The sequence below is a fragment of the Procambarus clarkii genome, chromosome 86, assembly GCF_040958095.1.
Source record: "Procambarus clarkii isolate CNS0578487 chromosome 86, FALCON_Pclarkii_2.0, whole genome shotgun sequence".
Lineage (NCBI taxonomy): Eukaryota > Metazoa > Arthropoda > Malacostraca > Decapoda > Cambaridae > Procambarus > Procambarus clarkii.
In genome coordinates this window covers 7,974,538-7,991,665 of record NC_091235.1, presented here as the reverse complement: position 1 = coordinate 7,991,665, position 17,128 = coordinate 7,974,538, and the positions used below count along the sequence as shown (strand labels likewise).

Below are 17,128 nucleotides of genomic sequence, written 5' to 3'. Positions count from 1 at the left end.
TGTAAATACAATTTCATGTAAACTAACAATTTAATGCACACCTTTTGTGGAACTATTGGTTCTATAGGTATGGCCAGGGTTTTTGCTACCTCTTCAGCTGCCTTCCTGGCCTCTTCTGCAGCCATAGCTGCTAATCTTGCTGCTTCTGCTTCCGCTTGTGCTGCTGCAAGGGAAGCTGCTAGTTCTTCTTTCTCCTGTAACACACATGTTTTCTTATCAAAATGACAACAGAGAGGGTATAATAGACAAAATTAAATAACAAAATCACATGGCAGCCATTTTGTTAATTTTTTAGGCTTACTGTAACTGTTTGGTCTTACTTATTACCCAAGGTTCAGCTTTCAGTACAGGTGTGCTCTACTAACATTTCAAATTAAAATTGGTTCTTTGTAGAATATCTACATCTAACATGTTGCTTTTCAGGTTCTAATTATCATAACAAAGAGCATCTTCATATAAAAATAATTGATTATAAAAATAAAAAATAGAAAAGAAATCAAATATTAAACAAATACAGTAGATGGAGGAACAGAGGGGAACAAATAATTATATAGTGTATTACTGTGGTGGATAGATAAATGGGAATGTTAAAGATTGAAATGGGAGCATCTTAAATGGTGAAAGGATTTGAAGTAGGTGGAGATAATGCTTTGAAAGTCTAATTGGTGATACTGTAATGATAAAAGAGGTACTAATGTGAACATGACTGGATTTAATGATGCAAGAAAAGAGATGGGTTTTATGACAGCTGATATATCTGTGGAAGAGCCAAGAACATCAGTCAAGAAATTAAAATTAAGCAAACTCACAGGTATTGACGAAGTAAATGGAAATTACTCAATGTTGCAAAGAAAAAGGTGTAAAATAGTTACAGAGAATTTGCCAAAGAGCCTGGAAAAGTGGTAATGTGCCATAGAACTGAAAAAGTGCAGCGAGTGCACCAATGCGGAAAGAGGAGAATTTAGCAGGTGAAAGAACTATTGAGACCATAGTTTACTAAGTGTAGTGGTCAAAAATGTAGAACAGGATAGTAATTGAAAGAGTACATGAAACTAATAACATCTACAATTGATAAACAAGGTGGGTGCTGTGATGAAAGAGGGTGCATAAATCAGATACCTGCATTGAGACAGTTTATAAAGAAGGCACATGAGAAAGATTGTAAGGTGTATATGACATTTATAGACTTGGAAAAAATCATATTACAAAGTTAATACAGAAGTACTTTAGGGAGATGAACATGTATCAACTCAGCCAAGTGATGTTAAATGACAGCCGCTAGTGAATGTGTGTGGGAACATCTACCACACTGGATCGCAACCTTCATCACAGTGCCTATGAATTTTCTCACTGATGCAGTCACGTTAGTGTGATTACTCTATGAGTAATGAAAGAGGAGCTTTAGCGGTAGAACATGCCTAGATGACAGCGCCAGAGTGCATGAGGAGGGGGGGGGGGGGGATCGTGTGAAAATCCTGGTTCAGCTTCAGTGGAAGCCTCAGGAAACCCTTATGAGTTAAACAGAACTCCAGGTTGCAATCCTTTTGACCATGTTGTGGTCTAGTCGCTAGTGGGTGTGCGTGGTAACACCCACGGCATAGGTTGGAACCCTCATCTACAGATTTTCTTAATATCCAAATTAGTAACAAGATAGATAATAAATTCCTTATTGTTCTCATAACAAGCCAAATTTTCAGGGCCACATTCAAAATACAGTATAGCTATAAAAGTTTCTAAAACTGTTGGCATTCTTTCTAAAATCAGATATGTTCCTCGCCCTGCCCTGGCAACACTATTTCTCTTCTCATCTATCCTTATCTCAATTATGGTATTTGTGCTTGGGGTTCTACTACCCAAAATCATCTACATCCTATAATTACTCAACACAAATCAAGTATTAGAACAAAAACTCTGGTTCCAGACAGCACTCTGCCCCCTTACTTAATTCTTTGAATATGTTAGATATTAAGTCACTGCATATCCTCTCAAGTGTACTCTATATATATAAAACTCTGAACTGTCATGCTAATCCTGGCCTTAAATACTTCCTAGAGAGTTGTAACAGAACCCATGGGCACCACACTAGAAACAAATATCTATTTGATATTCCAAGAATGCGACTTAACCAAACTAGAAATGTTCTGCAAATCAAGGGACCCAGAATGTGGAATGAACTTCCCAATTATGTCAACGGCTGTACCTCTCTTAACCAGTTTAAATGAAAAACTAAGTACTACCTAATCAACTCCATGTAACCTACATTACCTCCTAAATGTCAACCTATGTCTTGCAATTCTCAAACATTAATGATTAATGACTAACTTTTAAAACTCTTGACATCTTACATGAATAAACTTCAATTGTAGTCTATCTGTTTATTTAGTTTAAATTACTCTCTGCTGTTCTGTTGAAATTTCTGCTGTTCCCTTAAACATATAATTATTGTCCTTTTTTTTTTACTACAGTTCAACTCATGATTTTGATCTCAATTAGCTTTAAGTCTTAATTTTTAAGGTTTTCCCCATATCTTCCCCAAAACACTGTGCATATAAGTGGCTTTTGTTGGAATTTCGTGGCAACATTACTAACTTCCAATACAATATGTAGAAAATAATATTGCTACTGATTTTGTATTAATCCATATTAAATAAATTACTTCAGTTACTCATTCAGAGATAACTGTATTCGTTGCAAATTTTCTCCAGAAAATGAGATTATGTTTCTACATCGCAGAAATCAATTTAATACCCATATAATTAATCAATAAATACTTAATACAACAGTCTTAATACAACGTGATGAAAGATGATGCTATTACAGCCAGGCTCACTCATGTGTTTAGCACCTGTTCCATGATGATGACTGTCGAAGCCTTCTAGTTAGATAAGGCTATAATACATTCATACTAACAATATACACTAACCGTTTAATTATGGTGCGGTGAAATTAATAATGTTAACTGTTTAATTACAGTATAACCAAACTTAATAATTATAACCCCCCAATTTGTGTGAAAGGCATTTTTATTGCCGACATTAAATTAAACATAGTCCACTCCGAAGTTATAAATAAGTAATAAATATAATTACAATACAGTTTACTTTAAATTAATAGAGAATTAAATAAATTAATCACTAGTTGTCTTCCCACGGTTTTAGGCATAGTATATACTAGCTCTACCTAAAAATCCAACATTCTGCTTGTAACTCATTTTATGTGTACGTTTACCTAAATAAACTATTATTATTATTATTATCATAAATATTATACTGTAATTATTTGATATAATATAAGTAGGAGGAGGCAGGAAAGAAGATGGATGGACATGGTGTGTGTGTGAGGAAATAGGAGCAAGTGTGGACAAAATATAGAACATTGTAAGGGACGAGGTTAAGGTAGAAAGAGTTTATATATGTTTATGTAGTGCATATGACAAATCATTAGGAATTCCATTCACCTGGGCTCTAGGAGACTCGAACCATGGACCCCAGGCATGAGAGGTCCAAGCTCTATCGACCGTTTATTCATAAGAAATGTTTTAAGTTCATTTATTCATTCTTTTTATTTATAAGGAATGTTGTACATCTGGTACTATAAAGAAGTAGGATGCTGCTGAGATGATTTTTCGAGTGTGGTGGTGCATGTTTAACCATGTTGGAATAATTGTATTGTGAGATATAATAAATGGACAGGTGATATTTTCAATGTTTTAATGTACATTATTATATATGTATGGATGAATATTTGTAATTAAATTCTGCATATAGCTTTCACTTACCCTCTTTTGGTTTTCTCTATGTTCCTCAGCAGCTCTCAAGTTCTCTTCCATGATGATAAGGTTGCGAGTGATAACTGTAAAACTGTCTATTATTTGGGTATTTTGATGATTCACAACTTCAACCTGGAAAAACAAACAAATAATTACTAAGATAAACTCACTACTGTATATTAATACAAGATAATCTGTATGGAATACCCATAACACACCAGGGGTATTCCATGCAGGAAAGTGTATGGAATACATTTCTCTTCCATGATGGTGGCTCACCCTTTTTGTTAAACAATTCTTAGACATTCTACTAACTTCCATACCACCTAAGTGTGTTACACTTAGCATGTACAGTATTACATTTAGCACACTGTATTACACTTAGCACACTACACACCTTGATACTGTATTTCATTCCCTCACCCCCCCTTCTATGACTCAGATCACATCTCAAACTTCCTCAATGTAATGCTTATACCACATATTTACACATGCTAATTCTTGCTAAGTAAAAAGAAAAAATGTCTACTGTATGTGTTCTTGAAGATGCTGCCCCTTTCCAAATCCAAGTTTCACTTCCTTATTCCAAACCTTTCAGTAGGGTACTGTTCTGCCTCATACTGGCATTCCTTGCTTTCATTATACTTATCTCCTTTCTTACCACTCTTCTCCCACTCATTACTTACAATCTCATTTCACTTCCCATAGTTATATTTTTATTTAACACTATTCCCAAGTATTTAAAACTTACTATTTTTTCCAGTATTTTTTTTATCAATTTTTAGCCTTCAGTTCAAGTTACTATGTCATGCCACCATAAAAGGATCTACAAAATCCACAACATACAATTCCTTTCTTTCAAACACAACCCTGTGGACTTCATATCTCCATAACACATAGCAGGAGTCATCTCTGGCTAGATTGCACAGTGACCACATCTGAGTAACTCGTAGACAATTAATGGAACAGAACCCTGCTCTTACTATCAGAACTGCATATTCCCATTAATGTTTGTGTACCTCTTCACAGAATGCCCAAATTTTCAGGCTGATAAAAAATTTTGATTTTTGCAATATTCCTTCAAGTCATGTGTCCCTCAATCAAATTGTTGGTGAACCCAAAACCTTTTATATCCTTGTTTTACATATTTTTACTCTCATATTGACAACCTGAATGATTATCTAGGCTTATTGATTATTCTGTTTACCCTACCAGAAGGTACTAAATGGTCTTCCAGGCTCGTTTTTTTTTTTATAATTACTTACTTCAAACACCTTAGCCTTATATTTTCACATGTTGATCAACTTCTTCTTTTACACACACTGTCACACTGATTCACAATCTTTTGCAATTAATCCTCACTCTCAGCACAGAAAAATGAATTATCTGCCCACATGCATGTCAAGAACAATAATTTATCTCTATTACAATATATTTCCACTCCAGCTTGAGGTATCCTTCACATTACCAATTTAACCAATCAATATACTGTCTATATTGAACAGCGCCAGGAAGACATTACACAGCTCTCTCACACATGCTCTGCTATTCATATAAATAGATTTACTGTTAATAAACTTTCTCCCAATACTTAGATCTTTAAAATCTTACACAGTACTTCACAATTAGTCCAGTCATATGCTCTTCTAAATCCCTAAAGGCAGAAAACAACTTTCTCCCCTTTTGCTAGAAGCTTGTCAATAGCCCCTCTCTTGGTAAAAATCTGGTCTATACAATCAGCCCCCTATCTAAGCCCATCCTGTTCTTCACCCATCTTACTTTCTAATCTCTCTCTCTCTCTTACTCTCTCAATTATACCAGTCTCGCTTCATGCAGGTCGGTGTTCAATCCCCGACCATCCACAAGTGGTTGGGCACCATTCCTCTCCCCTCGTCCCATCCCATATCCTTATCCTTATCCCTTCCGAGTGCTATATAGTCATAATGGCTTGGTGTTTTTCCCTGATAGTTACCTTCTACCTTCTCTCAATTACACAGTGTTACATAACAAAAGAATCAAACCTGTCTAGGTGGTTGGCCACCATAAAGTTGTAAAGCTAGAGAAGATATTTTTGTAATTCTTTCTTGCTGGGCTTCTTCACCAGGCTGAAGGAAATGCTCAATGCAGGATCTTAACTTTTCTGCCTGGTCTGGAGTTTGGATGTTTGCCGATTCACCGGCTATATCTACTAGAATCTTACTACCCTGTTTGACCCAGTCTTCTGCCTGTGATGAAAGAGAATTAAAGAAATCTTTTAATTTAATCTATCTGCATTTAAATATCACAATGTCTGTTTTCAGAGCTATGAAATATTCATTTTATTATTGTTAGACAACTTGAAGACTGTACAAAAATGTAAGTAAACATTATAGTTCATTGTAAAGAGTTAATTCTAAAATAAAACATGTAAAGGCTCAAGGAAATTTCCAATGAAATCTGACAGTGAAAGTATTTACTCATACAGGCATAGTGTCATCCTGAAAATATACATGAAGAAATATCCAAAATATATTACATTTTCAGAGGGCTCCATTATCCTATTGGTTTATCATTGAGGGATCCTGTTCAATTAGAAAATAATTTTATGCACTGCAGCCAACCACAAACAATGACTTAGGAAATGTAGATGTTTATCTCTCAGAATGTTTGGTAATATGTTTATTGTTTGTGATGTGTGTATATGTATGTATTAACACGATGTACTGACCGGGGGTGAGGATAGCTTGAGCTACCTCTTCCCTTTGTGTGTACTTTACCTCAATAAACTTATTTCAATTTCAATTTCAATGACTTCAGTAAATGTATCATGCTTACTGTGGTAATGATAAATTACAGAACACAGAATCTGTCAAGAGGCAGTCGTCAAGGTAGCCTATAAATACACGTATACAATTAACAAAAATTCTCAAAACAAAGCCAGGAGAAAAATTTGATAAGTCGTGTATGTTGTTCCTTTTAAGTAATATCCAGAAAAAAATATATGCAGGTGAGACTGGTAAACATTTTCTCTAATATTGATTTAATTTAACTGAAGGCTAATTTTTACAGCCAGCCATTATATTAAGAGAAATTGTGGAATGATATGTTATATCATCAGTTGCAAATTCTGACAAGTCAAAGAAACAATTTAATTTTAATGTGAAAATTCACGCCAGTATCAAAGGAAATGTGTGCTGGTTAAATGAACTGACATCATTAAGATTGAGGTGATCTTATCCTGGTATCAACTCCCTCTCATTCCACTGTCCAGTTGTGGCTGGAGAGGCCAAGTTGTCAGGACATATTTTACATCAGTAATCTTCTGTAATTGTTTTGTTTTTCATACATTTATTGTGTTTTTATCGTTCATAGGGATACAATTAATGGTTTATCTCGGAAATAAGAAACTGAAGCTTTAACAGTAGGAAACAAGTTAAAACATCTGCTAGAGTAAGTTATTAAGATATCAGAGTACTGTACTGTATTTGAAACTTACTTCTTCAACAAGCTTGTAAAAGACAATAGAAAGCTCAATTGACTTTTTGGATTGTCCAACTTGCATTTGGAAAGTAGACCACTTTTTCTCCAGCTCTGCCAAATCTTCCTGTACTTCTCCCGAGTCATCTTCTGGCCCCAACATCTTTGTCGTTGTAGTAACAAATGTATGAATACGGTTTTCTAGCATCTGAGTGAGAGAGAAAACTAGTGACAATTTCTGGTGTGCAAATGATTAAAATACAAACAATATAACAAAAAAATTTATTTGCTACTTACTTACATGAGAAATAGGAACATGAACAATAATTGCCTCAACAACCATTTTATTATATATATATATATATATATATATATATATATATATATATATATATATTGTGCCCGAAAATTATATATGCCCGAAACGCTTTGCGTAATAGTGGCTTTAGGCATTGTATGTACTAGCTATACCTATAAGTTAAACAATCCTTGTAAATATCTATTGTATGTATGTACCTTACCTAAATAAAATTGTATTGTATGTGTTGTATTGTATTGTATATATATATATATATATATATATATATATATATATATATATATATATATATATATATATATATATATATATATATATATATATATTTATATATATATATTTATTATATATATATATATATATATTTATTATATATATATATATATATATTTTATTAAATATGACCGAAAAAGTAAGATTAATAATTCTAACACGAATTTTCTCAATCTTTCGTACATTATGCTTCACTGTTGGAGGTAAATCAAAAATCACTTCTCCAAAATTCATTTTTATTTCTAGTCTGACGCGACACGGGCGCGTTTCGTAAAACTTATTACATTTTCAAAGACTTCACAAATACACAACTGATTAGAACTTGCGTTTCCCTGATTTTATATCTACATTTGAGTGAGGTGGGAAGGGTGATGTGGCATTACATTTGAGTAAGGTGGGAAGGATGATGTGGCATTAGAGGATATTAATAGGGTATTAAAAGTATCAACACAAGACAGAACACGAAACAATGGATATTGAATAGAAGTGTTTGTAGAAAGCCTATTGGTCCATATTTCTTGATGCTTCTATATTGGAGCGGAGTCTTGAGGTGGGTAGAATATAGTTGTGCAATAATTGGCTGTTGATTGCTGGTGTTGACTTCTTGATGTGTAGTGCCTCGCAAACGTCGAGCCGCCTGCTATCGCTGTATCTATCGATGATTTCTGTGTTGTTTACTAGGATTTCTCTGGCGATGGTTTGGTTATGGGAAGAGATTATATGTTCCTTAATGGAGCCCTGTTGTTTATGCATCGTTAAACGCCTAGAAAGAGATGTTGTTGTCTTGCCTATATACTGGGTTTTTTGGAGCTTACAGTCCCCAAGTGGGCATTTGAAGGCATAGACGACGTTAGTCTCTTTTAAAGCGTTCTGTTTCGTGTCTGGAGAGTTTCTCATGAGTAGGCTGGCCGTTTTTCTGGTTTTATAGTAAATAAAACCAGAAAATTACTATACTATAAAACCAGAATTATAATTTAAATTATAATTATAATTTAAACCAGAATTCTGGTTTTACTATAAAACCAGAAAAACGGCCAGCCTACTCATGAGAAACTCTCCAGACACGAAACAGAACGCTTTAAAAGAGACTAACGTCGTCTATGCCTTCAAATGCCCACTTGGGGACTGTAAGCTCCAAAAAACCCAGTATATAGGCAAGACAACAACATCTCTTTCTAGGCGTTTAACGATGCATAAACAACAGGGCTCCATTAAGGAACATATAATCTCTTCCCATAACCAAACCATCGCCAGAGAAATCCTAGTAAACAACACAGAAATCATCGATAGATACAGCGATAGCAGGCGGCTCGACGTTTGCGAGGCACTACACATCAAGAAGTCAACACCAGCAATCAACAGCCAATTATTGCACAACTATATTCTACCCACCTCAAGACTCCGCTCCAATATAGAAGCATCAAGAAATATGGACCAATAGGCTTTCTACAAACACTTCTATTCAATATCCATTGTTTCGTGTTCTGTCTTGTGTTGATACTTTTAATACCCTATTAATATCCTCTAATGCCACATCATCCTTCCCACCTTACTCAAATGTAATGCCACATCACCCTTCCCACCTCACTCAAATGTAGATATAAAATCAGGGAAACGCAAGTTCTAATCAGTTGTGTATTTGTGAAGTCTTTGAAAATGTAATAAGTTTTACGAAACGCGCCCGTGTCGCGTCAGACTAGAAATAAAAATGAATTTTGGAGAAGTGATTTTTGATTTACCTCCAACAGTGAAGCATAATGTACGAAAGATTGAGAAAATTCGTGTTAGAATTATTAATCTTACTTTTTCGGTCATATTTAATAAAATATGTCTACAGGAAAGACTGCTACCAAAATATACTAATATATATATATATATATATATTATATATATATATATATATATATTTATTTATTATATATATATATATTTTATTTATTATATATATATATATATATATATATATTTATTTATTATATATATATATATATATATATTTATTTATTTATTATATATATATATATATATATATATATATATATATATATATATATATATGGAGGAAGGGGAAGTAAAGTGGAAAAAATATCAGAAGACATAATAACAAGCCAAAGAAAATAAGAAATATTCTGAAAGTAACTACAGAAGCATGATCAGTACTGTACTTCATTTAACAATCAGCTAAACTAGTACAGTATGAGGAATTCTTATCAAAATATTTCAAGCTTCCCTAAGATGGATGGAAGACTTCATAAGTGCAACAATTAGAAAGAAAACTTGGATACTTGATAATGTGTGCTACAAAAGTGGAGGTTCAGTTCTCGTCAAAATACTTACATCAACGGTAATTAGGAACTGATTGAATGCACCCTGCATATTAGTGGCTGCCGCCAACGAGTCGCCATAATGACCTCGCATACGACTGAGCTGCTCACTCAGATCACGTAGCTGATCACTGATCACCTGCATGGCAAAAATATCATTCTTACAGCTACTGAGTCATATAATTATTGTTCTAAAACTGGAAGTCTACTACGTGATATTACTAAAAATATAACTTCTATAAATGATGTAAGCTTGACAATTGCTGAAAATTCTATCAGAAATACATAAACAGATTTTAGCAAAATATGCTTTTCTCTTAAGTCTTGGTTTTAAACACTGTTCTTTGACAGTGGATATTATTCTTTGATATAAAGCGAATTTGAACAGTGGTGTTTATTAAATTGAACATTACCTGGAGGTCAACATGGTACTGTGACCGTCTCAGTTGTCTCTCTAGCATGTTCTGGTGCTGAAGCCACACCATATCAAACTCTTTACTCCGTCTCTTCAGCATCTCCTCAATTACAGCCATATCTTGGGCACCAGCCTCAGGGGGACACTGGTCATGAAGGCATTGGTCATATTAACTACATATTACAAATTCACATAACATTATCTTAAGAGTCACAAACTAATATCACCCAAATTACAGAGGATATTAATACAATTATATGATAATGACATTAATATGAACACTTTTTACTTAATGTAAAGGTTCATCGTTTGAATGTCTGAAGGGCCTTCAATTTTCCACAAATTAACTGCATATCAAACTCTTAAAATCTAAGACTTTTACCTGATCTCTAATCTTGGACACAATAGAATCAGCTTCATTTTGGGCAAACTTCATTAGTTCCAAAACGGCTTGTTTTGAGGCCTCATGTTCTCTAAGTTGGCCTTCTACACCACCAATATCAAGGCTCACATTACTGAACTGAGATTCGAGCTTGTCACAGGAGCGGTGGATCTGTAAAACAAAAATTAAATGAAAAAATTTGTATCAAATAAAATATTGTGGAATACAAAAATTAGATATACTGTACTGTAGAACAGTATACAGTATACACAAATGAAAACAGAAAATGGAGGACTATTAATTTATCAAAAACTGAAAAGGTGCTAAGTGGCATGGAGGACAATTAATTTATCACATTTATCAAAAACTGAAAAGGTGCTAAGTCGCAGCAGTCAAGAAAGAAATTACTGTGACAAATACTTAGAAAAAGTCTTACAAAAAATGTAAAACCTTAAATGTGTTACTTGGAATTATGATGTGTGAATAAAGAGTACAATGCGACTCATACGTCAGGCTGTGAGCAGCTGCATCGAGCAGCCTGGTTGACCAGACCACCAACCAGGAGGCCTGGTAAGAAACTGGGTCATGGGAACATTGATTCTCAGAATCATTGGCAGGTATTTGACAAGTATGGTTACTCTAATATTTATCTGCCAAACCTGGAATCTTGCCACTCTGCAGCATAGGGTTCTCACATCAGTTATAATTAGTGGAGAATTAATACACCAAGTGATGTCCCAGTACATATTTACTTGTATTTACCTGTCCACAAAACTTATTAGCTATGGTGGGGATAGGAAGCCAGTGGAATAAGTGTAGATGGATTTCAAGACTGCTGATCTGTGAAATGATTATACAAAATGCTTACATATTCATAGAGTTCAACTAATTTCTTTTTTACAAGCTGTTTATTTTAGTGATTTGCATAGTAATACAGTTTCTTTACTTACAACAAAATTGGCCAATTAATGTATTTTTTTCAGAAATAGCTTGTCTTCAATGAGATATTAACAATTCGTGCATCTACATTGCAACAATAATATTTGATTGCTGTATGGATGACACTAGGATGTTATCATGAATAAAGGTTAAAAATTATTGTAAATGTGTGTCTTGTAAAGAGCTCCTACTCCCAAAAGACCGTTAAATAATAAACATCAGAGTATATCAATCTTCTCACTTCAATTGCTTCCCTTCTTCACCAAATCACATAATTATGCATTAAAATTAATTTAAACTTTCTGTTGTGGAGTTCCAAAATTAAATATATTCTAACCTCAGCAATGTTTCTACACCACTGTATAAGCATGTGTCCCAAGATTTGATACTCGGTGGCTTTATTCTGTAGATTCTGGTACAGCTGCAGAAGGGCACCAATAACTTCGTCACGTTGTCCCTCATCATCACCTGCCGAAATTAATATAAATTACAGTACTACATGGAAGACACTTCATTTTATGCAGATAAATGTGCTTCTAAATTTATTCTCAAACTATTTAACCATCTTGTGATATTCGAAAACAATCACAGAAACACTTCCATCAAAATAATTCACCTGATCATGAATTTTAAACGTTAATAATAATGTACCTTTGTATGACATGACTTCTGCTCTAGTCATCATGTTCTGAATATCTTCTTGAGTTTTCTTTACAGCAGAGACATAAATATTTAGTCGCTGTTCCAATGTGCTTGCCATACCCTCAGGATCTGCTGGGTTTCCTCTTAAGAGTGGGCAGAAGTCAGTTTCCATTTGAGACATTTCAGACTGCATCTGGAAACAAACACGTCAACAACAAGAATTAGAATTTGCAAGCACACACCACAAACATATAAAATAAAACATTTCATATTGCATTTCTAAGAAAAAATGGCAGAACTTTACATTACGTGTATACTATGGAAACAGCAGCTTTAATAGGCTAACTAATGGTGTGGAATATTAATCTTACTGAAGTTGCTAAGTTAAAACAAATAATAATTCTAGTTATAGATCTGCCAGAATTACAATAATAAAAAATACAAGCACACACTTTCACAGATGTACATACATAATGCTACTCTTGTCATAATTAATTCTTTATAATTACACCTCTTTTGCATTTACCTCTTTCTCTTACCTTGCAGAGAAATGCCAGTAAAAAAGAGTACTGTAGACATACTTATAGACAATGTTCCACCTGCAAAGTCTTTATCAACTCCAACAAAAGGAAAAAATATGGAGGAATGAGGTAACCCTTTCCTCCCTTTTCATCATTATAAGCACTAGCCCTGTGAATGTGCATTAGATTTGATAAAGCCCCTATACTGGCAAAATGTTACATACAGTACATATAAAGGGTGTCACTTTAGCATGCGACCTCCTTAGCCATTTCCACTTTAGCGTGTGATCTACCTCACCCCCTAACCTAACCTAAACCACATCAACAACCGAGGTCTCGGTAGACAGGTCAGGTCAGGTCATTTACTCAGCATAGACTAGGGATACTGCAGTAAACCACATGCTAAAGTAGCCCCAAATAAAGTCTACTCTCATCTTTGTGTTTTACTAAGCTGTTGTCCACACTATCTGCTCTCTTCAACCACCTTACCTTACTGACATTTTCTTTGTAAGTCTTCCACAAGATCATCATTTCTTTGGTTGTAGTAATTTTCATATGGAAGTGGGAATGCAAGTCAGTGATGACCAGACGTCTTTTGCCCAGGTGTTCTAGTATAGACTCTACGCACAACACAGCACGGTTGGAGTCCAGGTAGGGATCCTCTACCTATGGCAATATTCAAACTTGGAATTAAATCATTATTTATACAATAATTTCCTCGATATCTTTGGGGCAAGATATTTTAACAAGTCAAATTTTAAATTTACAGTACTGAGACTTAATAACATTTAACATGAGTACTCATTGACACACAATAAAAGCATAAGCTTTCCTATTTATACAATTTCAATACAACTTACACTTCTGACATCTTGGCAGAATGCCTTCCCTGTGTTACAAAGGTCAAGATACAGTTTCTGCACCTGTTCCCACTTGGCTTCCACCTCAGCTCCCCGATCTTCACCCTTAGCTTCCTTGAGGAGTAGTTCAAGTTCTTCGTGTGCATTATTCACAGCTTCGGCTTCTTCGTGGAACTTCACATACTTGTCACTAATTACAATGCGAATATCTGTTTGAAATAATAATGTATTAAAAGGAAATATTTAATAATAACACACTAACAAATAATACACATGAAAAGTTCGCATGGATGTGTTCACTGGAATTTTTTGTCCTTATAAAGTCTTCGTAATTGCATTTAGTATTCCGGGCTGTCTATGAGCTGCCTTGTATGGAGCAATAAGTTTTATATAGTTTAATTTGGTCTTGTGTTCTAAGAGGAAAATAACATTTCTGACAATAGGAATGAATTGTGTCATGATTTTAATTTGCAACACTGTATTTAGAATTCCCTTAATATTTTCAATCTCGCAGCATCAATAAAGTATGTTTATTTGAAATAAAAAAAAAATTAAATGCAGATTTATATTTGGCCATTTATTTTGAATTTAAACTGTATTTTCTATTGTGAACTATATCAAATTTAAATTACAACTGACCTAAGAGCTTCTTTAGAATATTCCAGTGTTCTTGAAGCGTGTGCATCTTTTCTTGGTAGCCTATACCTTCTTCTGCTGACAAGTCGGGTAAGAGTTTGTCGAGGAAAGTTGAAAGAGCATCGATTTCGTTTTTCTTCTCCTGTAAAATTACAAATTTTATGGAATTATGCTATAGCTGAAGTTTAAGAAAAGCCATTCAAAAACATCACACTCGTGTCACATTATTGCATTAATCAAACTACTGTACATAGATAATCTACAATTAGTACCATAACATCACGATTGAGTGTTTCGTGGAGGTGAAGGAAGTCTTTGGCAAGACTGAGGGATCCGCCGGGATCTTGGTGTCCTTGCAGAAAGGCATCACCAATGCGAACCAGCCAAGATTCAATCTGTATAATAAAGTGATGAAAATGTGAGATTTTTATTAGTAATTCTACATTAAACAAAATTATTTTAATGAATTACAACATATTTACCAACACAATTGTTTCTCCACTCAAAAAAGTCTGCCATTGCCAAAAAATTCCCATACTGATACAAGTTCAATTATTTCCATTACATTATTTGTATTGTCATTACTGTATTTGAGTCCTGCTTCCACTACACAGATATTATCTTCACTGCTTAAACTCTTATCTTGACTACACTAAAAATTATATTTGCAATCTGCAAGAGCCACAGTACAGAAAATAATATTAATATTGTACAATTTTAGACATAGAAAATATGTGGTCTTGCTCTACAAAAATTCTACTGTATACACAGCATTACAGAAATAGCTCAAATTTATTGCAAGTAAAACTTACAGTATTATACTGCTCTAGGAAGGCATTAGAGAGTTCTGTGCGCTGGAGAACCTGTTCTGTTGAAGACACACATATGGAAGACAAGTTACTACGACGACGCTCCAGTTCCTCCACCACCAATGATATTCCCTGCAAAACAAAGAAACAATATCAGATTATTCCAACTTGAAATGGCCTTTCTCTACCTAAAACATTTTTGTTAATACAAAACTGATCAAGAATAAAGTACAGTTAAGGAACATTCATGGACAAACTTCATGTCATTTACCATATCTGAATGTTTATCCTTGTACAACCTCATTAAAGGGAAATACAGTATGGAAAAGTTGCTCAATATGTTAGGCAAAAAAAAAAAAAAAAAAAAAAAGACATACCAAGCCAAAAGTCAAATTTAATTTGCATTTTTCATTATGACCATAAGTAAATTAAATACATACTGTATTGATTTATTTATCAGAATTAGTCATGTGTACTAGAAGGTCGTTATAAATCTATTTTGAAAACTTCACTAAATACCTGAAAATTAAAATTATTCCAAACTATGTATTAATATTATATTATTATAGAGCTATTATAGCTCTATCTATAAAGCCAACAAACTTTGTAAAATCTCTTTATGTATGTACCTTTGCCTAAATAAAAATTATTATTATTATTATTATTATTATTATTATACATTAATACCATGAGTTTCACCTTTTGAAATTAAAATGATTCTTTTTATAAAATAAAAGGGTAAAATAACAAATAGCAATACTGTATACTGTAGTATCTTTAATAAAAATAAAAACCAACAAATAAAAAGATTGCCTTACCATATTGTGTGGCTGATTTCTGCCACCAGTGACCTCGAGGATGGCATAGCCTTCTGTGAGTGCGGGTTGGACAGCCTCTTCCACCACACCCAGCACTAGAGAGAGGCGTTGGGAGCCTTCCCCGCCAAGACCTGCCACCTGCACCTCAGCCTGGTCCAGCTTTGTTAATGCCTATGAAAAGAAAGCATAACAGGCTATACAGTACCTCAATACTGAGCAATACTGGTTGTTCAAGTTTCCTTTGTACTGTACTTTATAAAGTACAAAAGGAAACTTCTACTTTAACCCCCCTGCCTTAAATGAAACCCCTGTCTCTAGTAATGACACACAACACAGTTCAGGCAGGTAATATACATATATCACTCCCTTCCTCCCCAGTGATGAGACACTGATTTGACTATACAGTCTTATATTACACTCTTGACAAGACAGCCTAAATTACAAAATAACTAATCAAATTATAATACTTGTCTTAACTGCATTGTTCATTCAATTGTAAAGTCATTAAACATTCATCAAACCTCCTAAAGTTTTATTAACATTCAAAATTTTGCTTGTGATGTAAGAAGGCGTAATTTTTAATTTGTCCTTGTCACTATGTGTAATATCTTCACTAAAGAGCATTAAGCTTGGGTAGTGGCTAGTGATAAGACACTATCCAGTTCTAAGTTGCATCTTGTCAGGCCAATACTGTTTTAATTCACAATACATTTGCAGAAGGAAATGTGCTCATTTCATTTAAATATATAGGGGTTCACATGAAAAAGTTGTGATTATTTATGGAGTACTCAAAAAAAAATATGGCTGCCATATACTGTACACATTACCCTGCTATCAAAATTTGAACTGTACCTGTACCACAGGATTCAAATCACAGTCCAATATTCTGTATAAGAATGCAAAATGTTTAACCAACAATGAACTTTTGATTATGTAAAGAATTCCTTCTCGAGGAATGTACAACA

The 17,128-nt window shown here is 34.0% G+C and overlaps 1 protein-coding gene across 18 annotated transcripts in view; it reads right to left on the bottom strand.

Moving 5' to 3' along the window:
• The window catches only part of sls (sallimus), a 601,134-nt gene that overhangs the window by 455,904 nt on the left and 128,102 nt on the right, over positions 1-17,128 (bottom strand). For all 18 annotated transcript variants that reach the window (XM_069317090.1, XM_069317072.1, XM_069317078.1 and 15 more), the window contains exons 8-22: positions 16,164-16,334; positions 15,349-15,477; positions 14,809-14,931; positions 14,540-14,678; positions 13,901-14,109; positions 13,530-13,706; positions 12,529-12,712; positions 12,215-12,345; positions 10,939-11,109; positions 10,555-10,701; positions 10,155-10,280; positions 7,245-7,433; positions 5,791-5,994; positions 3,779-3,901; positions 42-194 (exon numbers count right to left, since the gene is read on the bottom strand). In XM_069317090.1, coding sequence (XP_069173191.1) covers positions 42-194; positions 3,779-3,901; positions 5,791-5,994; positions 7,245-7,433; positions 10,155-10,280; positions 10,555-10,701; positions 10,939-11,109; positions 12,215-12,345; positions 12,529-12,712; positions 13,530-13,706; positions 13,901-14,109; positions 14,540-14,678; positions 14,809-14,931; positions 15,349-15,477; positions 16,164-16,334 — 2,376 coding nt within the window. The remainder of the gene's footprint in view (positions 1-41; positions 195-3,778; positions 3,902-5,790; positions 5,995-7,244; positions 7,434-10,154; positions 10,281-10,554; positions 10,702-10,938; positions 11,110-12,214; positions 12,346-12,528; positions 12,713-13,529; positions 13,707-13,900; positions 14,110-14,539; positions 14,679-14,808; positions 14,932-15,348; positions 15,478-16,163; positions 16,335-17,128) is intronic.